The sequence below is a fragment of the Sabethes cyaneus genome, chromosome 1 (assembly GCF_943734655.1).
Source record: "Sabethes cyaneus chromosome 1, idSabCyanKW18_F2, whole genome shotgun sequence".
Classification (NCBI taxonomy): domain Eukaryota; kingdom Metazoa; phylum Arthropoda; class Insecta; order Diptera; family Culicidae; genus Sabethes; species Sabethes cyaneus.
Genome location: NC_071353.1, coordinates 21,693,247 through 21,709,818, shown reverse-complemented (window position 1 = coordinate 21,709,818; position 16,572 = coordinate 21,693,247). Strand labels below are relative to the sequence as shown.

The following is a 16,572-nucleotide window of genomic DNA, read 5'->3' as shown; positions in this document are numbered from 1 at the left end:
ACAAATTTAGCCAATTTATCAGTTTCGCTGACGACGTGGATATTGTTAGAAGGACGTTCCAGGCGGTTGCTGAGCAGTATACTAAATTGGATCATGATGCGATGAATGTTGGACTAGTGGTGAGTGCATCTAAAACCAAGTGCCTGTTAGCAGGAGGAACCGAGCTCGATCGAGCTCGCATAGACAATAGTGTGGTAGTCGACGGGTACGAGCTCGAGGTGGTGGACGATTTTGTATACCTCGGATAACAACTGCAGTAGAGAAATACGCAAACGTTCTTGCCGGATGTCGATACTACGGACTCCACAAGACCCTAAGGTCTGGTAAGCTTCACCCCCGTATCAAATGTATCATGTAAAAAATGCAGATAAGACCAGTAGTCCTCTACGAGTACGAAACGTGGACAATGCTCGATGGAGACTTGAAATTACTTGCCGTTTTTGAACGTCGTGTGCTTAAAACCATCTTAGGCGGCGCATGTGAGAACGCTGTATGGAGGAGAAGAATCAACAACGAGCTGATGCAGTTCTTCGGCCAACCCAATATCTAGAAAATTGATACAAGGATACAATGGGCGGGTCGTGTTGTGAGAATGCAGGGCAACAGCCCCGCAAAAATGGTGTTCGCCCCGAATCCGGTTGGTACCAGACGCAGAGGTGCACAGCGTTCTCGATGGTTAGACCAAGTGAAGCAAGACCTGGAAAGTGTGCGGAAATTAGAGACGGACAGCGTGCGCATGCCAATGCATTGCCATGGGTATAAACGTCCTGTTGAGAACTTAACCCTTCTAACCGACAGACTTCGCAGCCGGAGCCGAAGTACAGGACAGTTACGGGGTTAGTACCGGTACGCGTGCATTCCTAATATACACACACTACGTTAGTTCAAGCTTCACTCGGCAGATAGCATTGTTGTAACTGTCTCTCGGCTTTTGGTAGAGTTGCCAGTCTTCTTGATTCAATCGAAACAAATAAAACTTTGGGGGTTAGTACATAGTTAGCATGACAAAACAAGTGTAATTTGAATCAGTTTTCTCTAAATTCACAATTTAGTAATTCACAAAATAAACTCACAACTATTTTAAGTTCCAATCACACAACATTGTTTAAAAAATGATACTCTTTTCCTAATATTTATGCCAGTTATTGAACATATTGAAGGTGGTCTTATGGAAATGGAATCGAGTGTCGTTTTCTCAGTTACACAGAGAATAAACATTGTTTGCGCGACGAACAGAAGACAATGGACGACTAAATTTAATGGCATATTTTTTGAGAACGCATGACGGAATGTCGTCAGTGCTAATACCGAAAAAAGCTGAAATTTTAACGTGATTGATCGTTATCTCAAAGACATTAAAAGCGTAAATGTTGATTGGCATTTTGCTTGGAATTGCGTTAATCTGCGGCAGTAGAGCAACAGTAATGTCATGAAATAGGCACTTGAAACTTCGTGCAATAATGTGCCGGTCTACCGACATGAAATAGGGTCCGATCGATCTAAAGCTAAATTATATCAATTTAGTATAGTGCTTTTAGATAAAAGATTCGATCATTGATTCTCCTTGAAATTTTACCCATTGAAGCAAAATTTGACAACGTAATGTTATACTAAAGCATTTCTGCTGAACCTCATTTTATTTTTTGAAATATAAATACCCTACCGTATTACCAAAAAATCGGCTCAGATATGTCAGGCTTTCTAAGGACATCTTATGGCAAACAAAAATCAAAGTATTGCCATTTGCCCACTGTATCTACAACCGTTTTGTAATTTCGAAACTTAATAATAAACTAGACTTACTAGGAGAGGTGACATTGTGCTTACCTGTACTCGGAGTGTTTTGTGCATGGGCGTGAAATGCAGCAGGGCGTCCGCGTGCAGTCCCACCTGATCGAGTGTGGATTTCGTTCTGGTCAGCCACATGTTCCTCGCCGGCCACCAGAGTGCGTGGTCGGACCAATCTTTCGGGTTTTCTGTAAGGGAAAGATAAAATAAGATGATTATTACCATGAGCAGCAGCGTGGTGCACCTGTTCGTTGTGTAAAAAAGGAAAGGAAATCCGGTTCCTGCTAAGTGATTCCTTGGTAATTCAAATTGACGAAGAACCATAGAGCACCAACTTTATTTGAACTAACTCGATGACGTCATTTGAGCCATTATTTGTTACCACCTGCTCGGTTTTTTGCGAAAACACTCGGTATCAGGTTTAACAAAAGATTCCATTCGCAGATTATCGATTATTTTGAATGTGCAAACGACTTCCGGTTGAACGAACCCGCTAGGCAGCAACTTTTGTACGTCGCTGCTTTGCGTGCCACATTCACACCGTCATTTGTGGTTGTTTTGAAATAGAAACATCACGATTTTTCAATGTTGCACTAAGATAGTATGTACAAGAAAAAAGGTCTGCGCTGCGCTGTTCAATGCGGCTCAGCATAACAGTCTTGAGAGAGGGTACATACGTACCTCCTCCAATCAGAAGTGCCATCGTCGCTGGCACAGCCAGACGTGCGCTAGCGGGCGGCGTCATTCTGGCGCCTAACGTGTGACCTTTTAAGTGCGGCTTTGTGTACCGATGCGATGGTGTCATAAAGCCATTTATATCGGCTAGTTTAATTGAAGCCAGCGATAAATCTCTTGACCACCACCACCATCGGAAAGGTTTAGCATTGGATCATTAGACTCTTGTCACTGACGAGTCGTCAGATTAAGCTATTCGTGATTTTAATTTGTGCTTACTACATTAGATAGAATGCCCAGAACTCGTTGGTTTTTATTAGAATGAGCGGGTTGATAGCGCCGAAGAGCGTGATCCGGCGCCGTTAATCAACTGACTAACAGAACGCATCACAGTTTGGTTCGATGATGGTGGGTGCAGTTTTATTAGTAACTGTATCAAGGTCACGAATCGTCTGTTTCGACTTCGACGGCGAAACTCGTTTTCATCCATCCGTATAGTCGTCGTAGTCGATCGACGCTCACGGAATAGAAGAGGAACGGCGTAACGTTCAGCAATGCAATGGTGCAGGACAGGCATGAATTGATGATGACGTTATATGGACCCTCAAGTACAGGCAGGCTCCGACGATGGATCGGGATCGGGGAAGCAGTGCGGATATTACGGTATGTCTGTGAAAACGATGATCTAAACCCATCAAGTTGCAAACAAAACGATGCGATTCACATAGCGAAACGCTGTGAGAAAGTGAATACTCGCCAGGAATGAATAAGAGATGAACAGAGGCGTCTTCTGAAAGGGGTTTGGGCGTATACTCATTCCATCACCTACGCCTGTGTAAGATAGGGTCTGAAAGTGAGCAACATTATAAACAATGTATCGTAAAAAGCTGTCAGTCTGTGAGTGAAAATTCTTTTGCTGGCAAGGCCGATGTCATCGGTATGTGAGAACTCAGCGGAGAACCAAGCATGAATGGAGTTACTGCCGCGCAAACCGTGTTGAAACTCTTCCATTTCGCAGACAGCAGCACGTTCGTGACTGTAAACATTCACTCCGGCGTTTATGTGTACACTTTCTACTTTCATATCGGTCGGTTTTCTGTGTACCGATGCGCTAGAATTTGGTACGAAAGACGCGTGCCGTGTGGACATTGTGCTGCTAAACGATGCGATGGATGAATTGAGCAAGTTTATTCGAAGAAATACCACCGCTGGGCAAGGCATATTGTTTCACTGCGGACAGCAGACGTGTACCTAATTCCTGCACACCCTGTTGAAGCACCCACCACGAAGCAAATAAACATTGAATTGGGAGATTAGATTAAGCAATTTCATGCCAAATGACTGATTATCCGATCACAACCGATCGCAAGCAAATTCTCCATAAACTCAATGCAGTGTGTAGTGAAGATAGTGAGTTTTTAACTATTTGGACTTAAAATTTTACTTCAAACCGGACATGGCCACGAAATTAAGCACAAAGCTTTACTTGAATTGACATTTTTCGTCTTATATTCTCACACGTTCTGTTTCTCCTTGGCTCCGTTTCCTCTTTGTTCCGTTTTTTCCTATTCAGCAGCGGTTTCTGGGTTTTGCGCTCGTTATCCTCCTTTTTCCTTTTTTCTCTTGGTTTTCTCTTTCATCACTAGGTTCTGTTTCATTGTTTCGTTTTTCTCCTTTTTCCTGTCTCATTTTTTCATATTTTTAGTCCTGTTTTTCTTCACGTTTTTAATCGTTTTTTCTTCTTTTTCCGTCTTTTCTCTTCTATTTTTTTTTGTTTCTATGTTTCTTCTTATTCTAACTCTTGTATCTTTTCCTTCTCGTGTTTCGTCTTCGTCTGTTTCGTCTTTTTGATGCCCAGTTTTTCCATCTTTTCTGTCGCGTTTATTCTGTTTTAGCTCCGTTTTTCATTTTTTCTTCGGTTTTCCTTTTCAATTTTACCTGTTACTTATGTCTGTTTTTCTTTTCTTCTTTTCCGTTCTAATTTTCTCGGTTTTTGTCTCTTTTTATATCTCTTTTGAAGTTTTTCTCGCTTTACTCGTTTCCCCCATCGATTTTCTTTTTTTGCTCTAGCTCTTCATCTTGTTTTCAGGGCCATATTTCCTTGCTTTTCTGGCTTTCGCTGTTTTTTCTCCCTCCTTTTTAACTGTTTTTTTTTTTCTTCTTTTCCTATCCCGATTTTAAGCCTTTTCCTGAGTTCTGATTTTCCTCTGTTCCGTTTCTCTGCATTCATCGTTTTCAGACCCGTTTTTCTTCTTTTCCTGTCTCGTTTTCAGTCCCGTTTCGACCTTTTTTCGATTGAACCAAAACCGTTTTTTTTTCGTTTCATTTCTGCATTTTCCTGCTTCCGATTTTTTTCTTTTCTATCCTTTTCTATCCAGCCTGATTTTCTATCCCGTTTTCTTCGTTTTCTATATGGCTTTTATTTTTTTTCTTTACTTCTTCGTTCTTCATGGTTTTCTGTCTAGTATTCTCATTTTTTGCCTTTTTTTCCTCTTTTTCTCTCCCGTTTTCTTCTTTGACCACCTATTTTTCTCGCCTTTTTAATGTGCCGTTTCCCGTTCCTTCTGTCACATTTTTCTTTTTTTTGCTGCCAATTTTTATTCATTTTCTCCTTTCCTTCTTGTTTTTCGTCTTCGTCAGTTTTGTTTTTTTCTCTTTTTGACAACAAATCTTTTCTTTTTTTCTGTCACGTTTATTCTGTTTTGGTTCCTTTTTTAAGTTTTCCTCTCCGGTTTTCCTTTTTATTTCCCGTTTTTCCTCTTTTTTCAGTTTTACCTTTTGCATCTTGTGGGTCAATTTTAAATTTGCAATAACTTGAGAACGGCTGGGTTTATGAAATAAGTTTGTACGTGAAAATTTGTTCAGAATTATACGTAGAAATTAATTTTGTTCAAGTTTTACTTGAAAAAAAAAAGATTTGGATATTTTTGAAAAATTTGTCTTTTTTGGGTAATGATTTGGTGCTAAGGTAGCAGATTAAGTCATTTCTTATACACTCAAGTCGCTTTTTACGCGAAGGATACGTTCCGCGTAATTCAAAATCGCGTAAATTCCGAAATTCGCGTAAAAACAAACCGCGTAAATTCCAAAACACGCGTAAAAACAAACCGCGTAAATTCCAAAATTCGCGTAAAAAAACAAAATTTCGCGTAAAAAAAACTTCGTGGATTTCAACACTTCGTTAAAAAATAGACTAATTGAGCACAACCGCATACATTTCGAAAATCGCCTAAATTCCGAAATTCGCGTAAAAATAGTCGCATAAAAACAAACCGCGTAAAAAATGACTTTAGTGTACTATATTACATTTAATTCACAATAATAGTATTTCTAGCAGTCGGGTTTTAGGATTTGACGACGGATTCCCGTTATAAATGCTGCGCACTAGCTGTTTGGTACCGAGGATTGGGAGGCGGGTGCAACCCTATGGTTTAAACCTTCTGTCGACTACCGCGAACGCTCAGGTCGTGCTGCGCTCAATTTACTTTATAGACCAATCTTGGGACAGTGTATAAATGCCAGAGGCATGAAAGATGAAATTTGTTCCACAGGTTGAGCCCTGATAAGTTGATAATTACTAATGGTCCGAGATTTGTCTTCCTATTAGGTCATTTGTGGTTGAAAATTGATGGTGGAAGGACAACCGGTGTTAGGCTAGGCTTCTTCACTATACTACATTTTATAACTCAAAAAGTACAAGATGTCTACAAAACACATTTACATCTACCATTTTTTCTCTCATCATCATCGTCATCATCATATTTATATTTAAAATATGACATTCCGGCCTTCGGCAGAGAGATCTCAGCTCGTGGATTCCGCACAGGGCCGGATTGCTTCCGCCTGCGAGCATAGGCGTGTTGGCTACGCTTGGGGCTCTAGCTGTGTTTTAGTGGACGATATTGCCTGTCTCATCAGGTAGAACTGGTGTTTGAGGTTTCCCTGAACCCTGATACTCTGATGATGACAACACAAAAGGGCCCTGCATCGAGTTTTATACGCTATTAAGCGACCAGCTATATAACCCGGAAAAAAGGAAAGGTTTTATCTTTTGCTTTAATCTGTTTTTCGTTTCTTCTTTTTCGTTCCCATTTTTCCGCTGTTTGTCCCATCTTACTCTCGTTATATCCCGTTTGAAATTTTTCCTGTTCTCCTCGTTTCCTCCATTGTTTTTTCTCTCGTTCTTCTTCTGTTTCTTTTTCTGTCTCTCATGTTTTCGGTTCCGCATTTCCTTTCTTTTGTCGCTTCTCTTGCCTCTTTTTCTATCTCCTCTCTTTCTCTGCTCCTTTTCTTTTTTTTCCTGTCCTGTTTTTCAGCCTTTTCCTGGGGCTTTATTTTGCTTTGTTCCGTTTTTCGTCTTACATCGTTTTCAGGCCCGTTTTGACCTTATTTTCAGTCGAACGAAAATCGGTTTCGTCTCTTTTCGCTTTTTAACTCCTTTTATAACCCGTTTTGCCCATTTTTCTGTTTGAGTTTCGACTTTTTTCTGCTCCCATATTTTCTCCTTTTATTTTCTTCCTTTTCTGTCCGAAATAACAAATGGCAAAAGAGATCTAATCGCGGAAGCACAAATGGTTGAATGTCGCTGCCGCTCGTTCGAACCTAACTAAGCTGCCGTGAATCGCATAACATTCCCATTTATATAGGAAACTCCATAGAAAATGGGACAGTTATGCGATTAATGGCAGTAAGGGATAACCCCTGCTAGTCAATAAACCCAGCATCTAAATCAGTCATGTGAGTGGTTCCGACAGCTGCTCACCGGCAAACACTCGCGGCCTGAGGCCATCTCGCCCAGAATTATCTAGGAAACATTTGCTACTGACACGGTAAATAGCTCCCGCATCTTCTAAGGATTCTTCAGGGGAACGTTCCAGATTCGCGGAGGGAAATAGATGAAAAAACTATTCAAAAAAAAAACAAAATACATTCGAATTCGTTATTAAATAGTTATTTAAGCATTCCAAGAAAATTCGTCTGTTCATGTTGAGCTTTCCGAGGCCAAATAAGGGTTCGGTCTTTCGTGATTCGGCCAAATAGAGATTCGGCCTTCTGTGACAATTGTTGAAACTCTGCCATTTGGATTTCGGCTATTTGTGTTTCGGCCTTTCGTTATCAGCTCTTCATTTTCTGCGTTTTCTTTATTACTTCTTTTCTCTCATTTTTCTTCTTTATTCTTTCGTTCTTTATCTTTTTTAGTACAGCTTCTCGCTTTTTGCGTCATTTTCCCACTTTTTCTCTCCCATTTTCTTCTTTTTCTTTTTTTCTCGTGTTCCATTCTGTCAAATTTTTTCATTAATTTTTTTTTTCACGCCAGTTTTTATTCTTTTTCTCATTCGCACTTTCCCGTTTGTGCAGTTTTCCTTCGTGCTCTTTTCCGTTTTTGACGTAGGACTACGTCTTTGTTTGCTATACTGGGTAGCACTTTGTGAAAACGAAAACGAAACTATAACGTTTGAATGAAAGATCAAAATAGATGAAAAGTCAAAATTGATTGAAAAGTGAAGTTTTTGTTTTGTTAATTTTTCTATCAATCACATGCAAGCACACTGTTGCTTCCCTTGCCCAAGGGCGACGATTTTATACACCTGCGATTTCGTTGGCTTCGGTTGATTTGCTTTGGTCGTGCACTATTTTTGACAATATTTTCGTGAATTCGCTTACCCCCGTGAAGCGAACCGACACGACTCCTCTAATGCGGAATTTCGCTCAACTCGGAAAGATCTGAGTCAACAAACACAAGCCGGCTATAAGTCACCAATATTTTTCTCCAAATAACCATTTATGGTAGGATAAATAAAGATAACAAAACACAAAACGTTTGACCGGGGATTTTTGTGGATATGATTACCTCTCTCGGATAGTAATGAATCAGCAAAATAGTTTATTTTTTCGGGTGTTCAGATACCGCCTCGAACAGAAACGACCTTATCGGGGTGAGAGTCGTTGTGCCCGATATTACCCGCGAAAGTAGTCGGTGGCAGTGCGCCGAAGGCAGCAGTCGCAGAGCATCAGCAGAGTGGCTACGCTCGATCGACGATGACGATGACCAAAGTCGCGTTGCCGTGCGTCACATAACCGCGATGGCCCGACGAACCGGATCGCGGTATCCGCCGAACGACAACCGGCATCGATCGATTCACGACCAAGTGTGCTCTTTTTTTGCTGTGTGCTCTTTGTCGCTGCAGAAAAAAAAGTACACACCAAGGAGAGAGTTGTCAAGCGCTGCGCTAAGCCGGGCAGCACTCGGCGGGTTCGCGATGGGATAAGCGAAATGTTTGCCTACTTGCGGAAAGCGCGAAACATTCATGACCAAAGCAGATAAATGTGCATGAATCACGTTGTGCGCAAACACTCGCGCAATTCTTCGAAGTGAAAATAAGCCAATCGAAATTCCTCTGTAATAACACAGTAATATCTCAGCATAACTCGACTTTACTGAAGGTCGGGTATCAACATGGGAGCTTCTGGAACTGTAATTAAAATCTGTTTTAAAGTGTCGAATCCGAACAACTGATCTCTATCACTAAACGTAATTTCCCTGATGCAACCATTTCAAAGACTTCCCGACAGAATAACAATATCGTCAGAACCGATCGGGGGTAGCACTCTGCAGAAATAAATTCATAACGTATCCCATTCAGCGTTTACGGATTCTTGTTCCCGATCTCATCCGCCCTCTGTGCAACGGTTCTGCAAAAAAGCCTCCGGATATTATAATCCCGGTGGCAGTCATCGTGAGGGAGTCTACGGGGCAAACTGCATGGTGCTTTGTTCATTAACCACATAATGAACATCTGCCATTGCCATTGCCATTTCGTCGAATTCTGCTTCGGTGTGCACTTTCGGTATGCAGTCTCGGATGGCACTTTTCAAACTGCTCGCTTTGCCCTCTGAAGCAGGAGCCAGGAGGGCATTCATTGAAACAGGAACAATTGATCGAAGGCAGCATGTAGGAAAAGAAGAATGAAAACTTTTGGAAAAGCAATAAATTTATTCATCACGCAGATGTGCGCGCAAACTAACTGGTTAGAGCGGTAAACTGTAGAAAGCAAAGCTCTCCCCGAGTACACACACTGCTGTGGTATGACTAATGAATGCCGAGCCATCTGGACTGCTTACCCCCGTAGGTTGGAAAGTGATACAGTTTTCGAGAGCGTGCCTCAATCATAAGGAAAATGTCAACTGCGATGATAATGGTTGACATTTGTTTTGTGTCCTAGTTCCATTCAGCAGGACCAAGTGCAATTCCGCCGGCACGTGGCAGCTTTTCAAGTTCTAGATAAGCAAACATTTTCAACGAGTGCTTGAAATGCAATTGGAAATCTTCTTCCAATCAGAGCCGAATGCATGTTACTACGTGACCCAGGCGGACTTGACAACTCAGTAGGTACCTTCCACGATAGTTACTTACGACTACAACTTTACCGAATTTAAAAGTGTCCCAATTCAAGTGGTTTTATTTGAAGTGCACCAACAAATTCAGTTGAATACATTTCATCTGATATCAACTCAGCAGTGAAAAGACTGTAACTTCATTAACTTGTTAAAGCAAGGATTAGATGCGGCACGCAGTCCACCTACTTTACTACGATCCGGAACGCTAACGAACGGCCGCCGAAGGCGTCTGTCTGCAATAAGGTGCATTTGATTTTTCTTCATTCTTCCGCCTTCAACGGTGCACCAGAGAACGTGCCACTAAACCAAATCGAACAGAAACAACTGGCAGAATGTTTTGCTTTTCTCACCCGAAAGAAGGGTGTCTATTTTTAACCTACGAATGTTATTACTATTGCTGCTACGGTTTACCTAGCGTATTGTTTGTGTTCTAGCACTTAGAATCCGGACGAAATCAGGCTAGGAGAAAAATTTACGATGCACTCTGGAAGCACATAGCACAAGCACCGCACCCGTGCCCTGATTCCATGTGTGTTCCAACGTTGGTTTGCTTACACTATACTGGATGAAAATTTGTTACTTTTATTTCCGGAAAATACCCGACGACGGTATGCTAGTTAGCAATCGACAATTTCAGCTTGGCTGTGAAATGATGAGAATCATAACATTAGCATGAGTCACTTGAATGATTTTTCCTCGATAAAACCGGTGACTCATCTCCATTAGCCTGACGAAGGATTCATTCTGTGACAAGAATTGGTAACTTAAGCAAACATATTTCAATTACATGCAACCAACGTAACGATAAATCATGTTTTACATTCTATTGTTTCGACAAATTTACATATTAATAGGTATCCTCGAAAATCATTATTGTAAAATTATCGCAAACAGAAACGAAATAGTTTTCCCTAATTATAAAAAGCGTAAAGGTCTGTGTTTAGGAGCAAGAACGAGTGTGACAACTGCGAAGAAAAGCATCGCGCCGTACTTGCCCTAAGCAACCGGAGTTCAAACGGATTCGACAACAAGCGTAAGCAACGAACCAGCCTGGTCGCAAGCGAACATACCACCGACTTCCAGTCCTCAATACCAAGTATCCTGCTCTCCAGCCCCGTTGGCATCTCCCAAACCAGCTTCCGTTTTTTCTCAAAAAACAACGAATCGCCGTCACGAATTCAAAGCATCATCAAACGGCCTCCAACTCCCGTTCAGCCCAGCCTTGCCTTGTTGCTGCAGTTACCTTTCCAGCTCTAGGTTCTACCGCGCCTGGTCTGTCGTATGCCGGTGTCATTTCTGGAGTCCCTCTCACGATGGAAGAGTTCGTCCAACTCATCTCGGAAGCAATCGCCATCAAGCGTTCCTGTAAAATTTTTGCTGAGCAGCTCTAAGCTGTAATCTCCACCGTGAAGCCCTCTCCGTAGTTGATTGGAATGCTTGCTAAACAGAGGTTAGCCTCAACCTACCCGATTTTCGATTTTTGAGGCTCGATCGAACAAGTGCAGCTGTTGCTGTGAGGTGCAACGTGAAATTCCACCTACTGCCAAGCTTCAACCTGAAAGTTATCGAAGCCATAGGAGTCGAGGTCAGTTCGTCGATGAGCCCAATCAACGTAATTGCGGCCTACTGTCCTAAACAAACCAGGACCCGGGACGGTACTTACTTACTTACTTAATCAGCTCCAGGCCGTAGTTTCCTCTGCTGTACGAAGAAGTCGTCTCCATTCTACTCGGTCCATGGCCGCAATTCGCCAGCCACGTAGTCTACGTAGGGTCCGCAGGTCGCCTTCCACTTGATCGATCCATCTTGCCGTACTCCATCGGGACGGTACTGCCGCTTAATTACGATCCGATTTGGACTAATTTGGCGGCGGGAGAAGTACTTCATTGTCGGTGGCCTCAACGCTCGCCATGAAGTGTGGAGCAACCAAAGGACAAATCAGAATGGGACCATATTGGCGGAAGAGTTTGAGGACGGCTACTGCAGCATCCTGGCGCCGCACAGCGCAACTAGAATCTCCATATCGGAGGTCCACTTCATTTTGGTCATCTTTATAACGAAGGTGGCCATTTCCACAGTACCGGAGGTCTTCGAAGAACTATGCTCAGACCATTACCCTGTGTTGCTGAAGCATACTGCAACTACCGATACGGTGGACAGTCGACCCCAACGAAACTACCATCGTGGCCACTGGATCGACTTTCAACGTATCGTCGACGACTTCAACGATTTCGATCGGCCTCTGAGTACAACGGATTAAGGTCCTCAAAAAGAAGGCAAAGACTATCCCTCCTCTTGTCTCGTCAGGTGGCTCAGCTTGGTACCTGAGGAAAAAAAATCACCGCTGGCGAGCTGATGGGCCATGCCAAGGGATCTAAAAACATGAAGGCCGCCGGTTTTGACAGCACGTTTAACATCGAGCTCAAGCACTTGAGCTACGGCTTATTTACTTTTGTTGCAAACCTGTTCAATCGGTGCTGGGAGGTTGGCTACTTCCCTTCAATGTGGAAATTAGCTAAAGTTATCCCAGCGCTGAAACCGGGTAAATATTCTGCTGTTTCCAAGAGCTACCGGGCCATCAGCTGGCTCTCTTCTCTATCCGAGCTGTTTGAAAAGTCAATCTAAAACCGGATTCTTTCGTTCGCTGATGAGAATGGTTTCTTGCTGGAGGAACAGTTTGGATTCCGCAAAGGAAGGTCCACTATCCATGAACTTCACCGAGTTACCAACATAATCCAGCGAAACAAGTCGCTATCTAACTCTTCCGAGTTTCAAATGTCAGAGACCAACAAAACCAGCAGCGTACGACGCCTACAGTTCGTCGAATAAATCGCGTGAACTCGGAGGCGCCATCGCTGGATGAAATTGTAGCAGCCATCAAGAGTATGAAATCCAATAGAGCGCCTGGGATAGACTGTATTTCAGCCGAAATGCTAAAAGCTGACCCACCTTTGTCAGCCCAGATGATGCATCAGCTTTTCAGCAATATATGGGAAACGGCAACTTTTCCGGTGGACTGGATTCAGGGCATATTGGTCAAAGTCCCTAAGAAAGGAGACCTAACTGAATGCGGTAACTGGCGTGGCATCACGTTGCTCTGTATTACTCTCGAAGTACTCTGTAAGGTAATTCTCAACCGGTTCCAGGAGAAGATCGACGCTACTCTTCGGCGGCAGCAAGCTGAATTCCGTGCTGGCCGATCATGTGTAAATCATATCACAACGCTCCGCATTATATTGAAGCAGATCAACGAATTCCAAGACTCTCTTCCGCTGGTGTTCGTTGACTTCGAAAAGGCGTTCGACCGACTCAACCACGAAAACATCTGGGGCGCACTTAGGCGTAGCGGAGTTCCAGATAAGCAAGTCCATCTCGTCGAGGCTCAGTACGAGGCGTTTTCGTGCAAGGTTTTGCATGGCGTCTTGTCCGACCCCATAAGGGTTACTGCTGGCGTGAGACAGGGCTGCATTTTATCTCCGCTTCTGTTTCTCATCGTTATGGATGAGATATTAGTTGGGGAAATTGACAGTAGACCAAATCGAGGTTTGCCTTGGAATCCTCTGACGATGGAGCAGCTGAATGACCTCGACCTAGCTGACGTCATTGTCTTGCTCGCACAATGCCGAAACGATATGCAGAGCAAGTTAGATGACCTCTCCGAGAGCTCCCAGGCAGCAGGTCTCACAGTCAAAGTAGCAAAACCGAAGTCTATGGTAGTGAACACTGACAATTTCACCAACTTCACAGTAGCGGGACAACAAGTTGAGCAGCTAGACGCCTTTTAATATCTTGGTAGCCAAACAACGCCCGATGGTTTAAGACTGTCGCAGTGGCCTTTTAATCCAATGCCCTTCTGGCATACAAAAAAAAAAACGCCCGATGGTGGTACCAAGACTGATATAGCCACACGGGTCAGGAAGGCCGGGGTGCCTTTGCAGGTCTGCGAAACATTTGGCGCGCAAATCAGATCACTCTACGTACGAAAACCCGAATCTTTAATTCAAACGTTAAATTCCTGCTGCTGTATGCCTGCGAAACGTGGTGCATCTCAGCGGAGACAACGCAAAAACTGCAGTTAACCGGTGCCTGCGATATATCATTCGTACCTGGTGGCCTGATAACTGGATATCCAATGACGAACTCCATCGTCGGTGTCATCAACGGCCGATAGTCACAGAAATTCGTGAACGTAGGTGGAAGTGGGTTGGACTCACCTTGAGGAAAGGGGCGAACGAGGTTTGCAGAGAAGCACTCGACTGGAATCCACAGAGACAACGTTGAAAAGGCAGACCCAGAGGCTCATGGTGACGCAGCTTAGCCAACGACATCCGGGCTGTAGACGAGAACCTATCCTGGCGACACGTAAAAACCATGGTGGGTAACCGTCAGCAGTGGAGATCTCTGATTTCATCCCTTCATCCTACAGAGTTAATAGGATCTTTGCACTAGCCCCGTAATTTTCCTGTACTCGAATAACCGGCTGCGAAGTCTCGATAAAGATGGGTCGAGTTCTGAAGGACGTTTATACCCATGGCTTTGCTTTTTTTGTTCTGCTGGACCGGCGGACATGAACACATAAGTAAGTAACTAAGCTCTAGGGTTAAGCGTATAAAAGATTATTATAAGTATGTTACTATAAAATTGCTGGACATTTTATCTATCCAACGACATATCAACAGTTATGTTTCGTTCAGTAGTATAGTAGTTATAAGCATTTGAAATCTTTCATTCAAACGTTACACATCTATTTTCGTTTTCACAACGTGCTACGCAGTATAGTAAACAAACACGTAGTTCTACGTCGAAACCGTTAGATGCTCAAGTATCCTTCTCGATGACCTTGGATTTAACTTCAAACCGCGGTTGATATCTCGGTAACTCCTGGAGCTTTTCATACGGTTAACTTCGACCAGATTAGAGGATTGCTTTTCAAAATAACCGTTTTGTCTTTTTTCACAAAATCTTTTTACATCATCTTGTACATTTTACGCCACAGCATCCAGCGTGCAGTAACCGCCATAAGCAGGCAGTTAGCGGAAAAACGCAAATATGGAATGAAAGCCGGATTTCGTCGACGACGACGATGATGATGACGGCGGTGTTGGCGATAGTGAGGATGATGGTATATGGTGGTGGCTTGGTGCCATCATCCGAAAGGGTGATACTCAACCGAGGACCACGGCTTGCGGGTAAATACTTTCTGCTGAGTCTGCACGCACGTTGTCGCTGGTGTGCATTATGTTCAGTCATTGTATGCCCGACGTGCTCTCACATTGTTGATGAAAGTTGATCTTGATGTTTTGATTTTTATCTTTGTGACGAAGCTAGAGGTTTCAAGGAGACGCTGTAAGCAAATTTAGTAGTACACTTGAATCGTTATGCAATTATGTATTACGATTTGCATTGTAACAGCAGTGCTACGGGTTGAGCGATCACGCGGATTTAAGCTCATCAAAATGATGTAAATAATTATTATTTCTAAACTAAACCTTTTTATGCCTTTACAGTGAGCCACTGTCAATTCTCACTGTTAATTGTTGTTAGCACAACCCAGTGAACGTTTCAATGTCAGCTTTTTGTTGAAAAACATTGCACCGTTAGGTCGCATCGCTACGTATTCAGAGGGCAAATTCCAGCACCGTGCCATGATGTGCTGATTAGACTGATTCGACATCAGGCTACGGGCATTGACTAATCCGATGCGATGACGATGCATCACGTCACGAGTATAGTATGTTGATCCTTGGAACTTTCCGCTTTGGTCGATTAGGTGTCGAATTACGTGACCAAATGGAAGGAAACCAAAGATTCTAGTCACAAAATATAAACCGACCTTACATGAGTCGCAAAAAAGTAGAAGCCTCGCAAGGATTATTCAACTCTGTTGTGTTATTTTTGTGTCGGTTCCTCCCGATTACGACCTTTACACAACACGAAAACCTAGCGTGCGTTTTCCGCGCTCCATCAACACGCGATAAGCAGGTACTGATAAAGATCAGATGTTTGCCACTCCACTAAATCTGGCATGGTGAAAATTTGCTGATAGACTGCATACGTTGGTTGCTTCCACCTATATGTAGAAGGTAGGGCAATGGTTCTAACGGATCGAGGCAGACGAGTAGGCATAACAATTTAGTCGTAAAATTATTTTTTTAACAGCAGTGTACTGTGACTGTGATTTTTGTTGGGTAGTTGAGCTCAAAAGTAGTGCATTTGCGCTAGTCGCAGGGTGTGCAAAGTATTTTACTACTCTACCAGCAAAATATTCGACGTTTTTGAGATCAACGAATGCTACTGGTATGGTAGCCCGCAGCTATGCGCCGCCTATACTGGGTGTGGATTTTCAAACCCAGGATCATAAATCTTAAATAACGTTTGGCATTGGTGTCAGTATACGACGCGTTTATTGATTCAACGACACACAGTCAGGGTTGGTTAATGGCGAACCGAATTCGCTGAACTGATATTGTATGGACACTCTTTTTTTTCTTCGCAGTTTGGATAAAAACCTAATGAAACGCTATGAAAAAGTTATAACCAATGCTGCCGAACAGTGTAAGTGAACTGGTAATATCTCAAATAATAACGTGCTTTAAGGTCGATGCCCAAAAAAGGCTGTGCAAAGAGAGAAACCTGGTGGTTGTCAGCCTGGCGTAGCAGCTAAAGCAGTCAAGTGCAGTGCAGTATGTGAGCGAACCAACCGGTGTGATG

The 16,572-nt window shown here is 43.0% G+C and overlaps 1 protein-coding gene across 1 annotated transcript in view; it reads right to left on the bottom strand.

The window, feature by feature from the left end:
* LOC128733083 (unc-112-related protein) overlaps positions 1 to 16,572 on the bottom strand; it is a 39,428-nt gene that overhangs the window by 7,508 nt on the left and 15,348 nt on the right. The window contains exon 2 of the mRNA XM_053826686.1: positions 1,828 to 1,976. Within this exon, the coding sequence (XP_053682661.1) occupies positions 1,828 to 1,976 (149 nt within the window). The remainder of the gene's footprint in view (positions 1 to 1,827; positions 1,977 to 16,572) is intronic.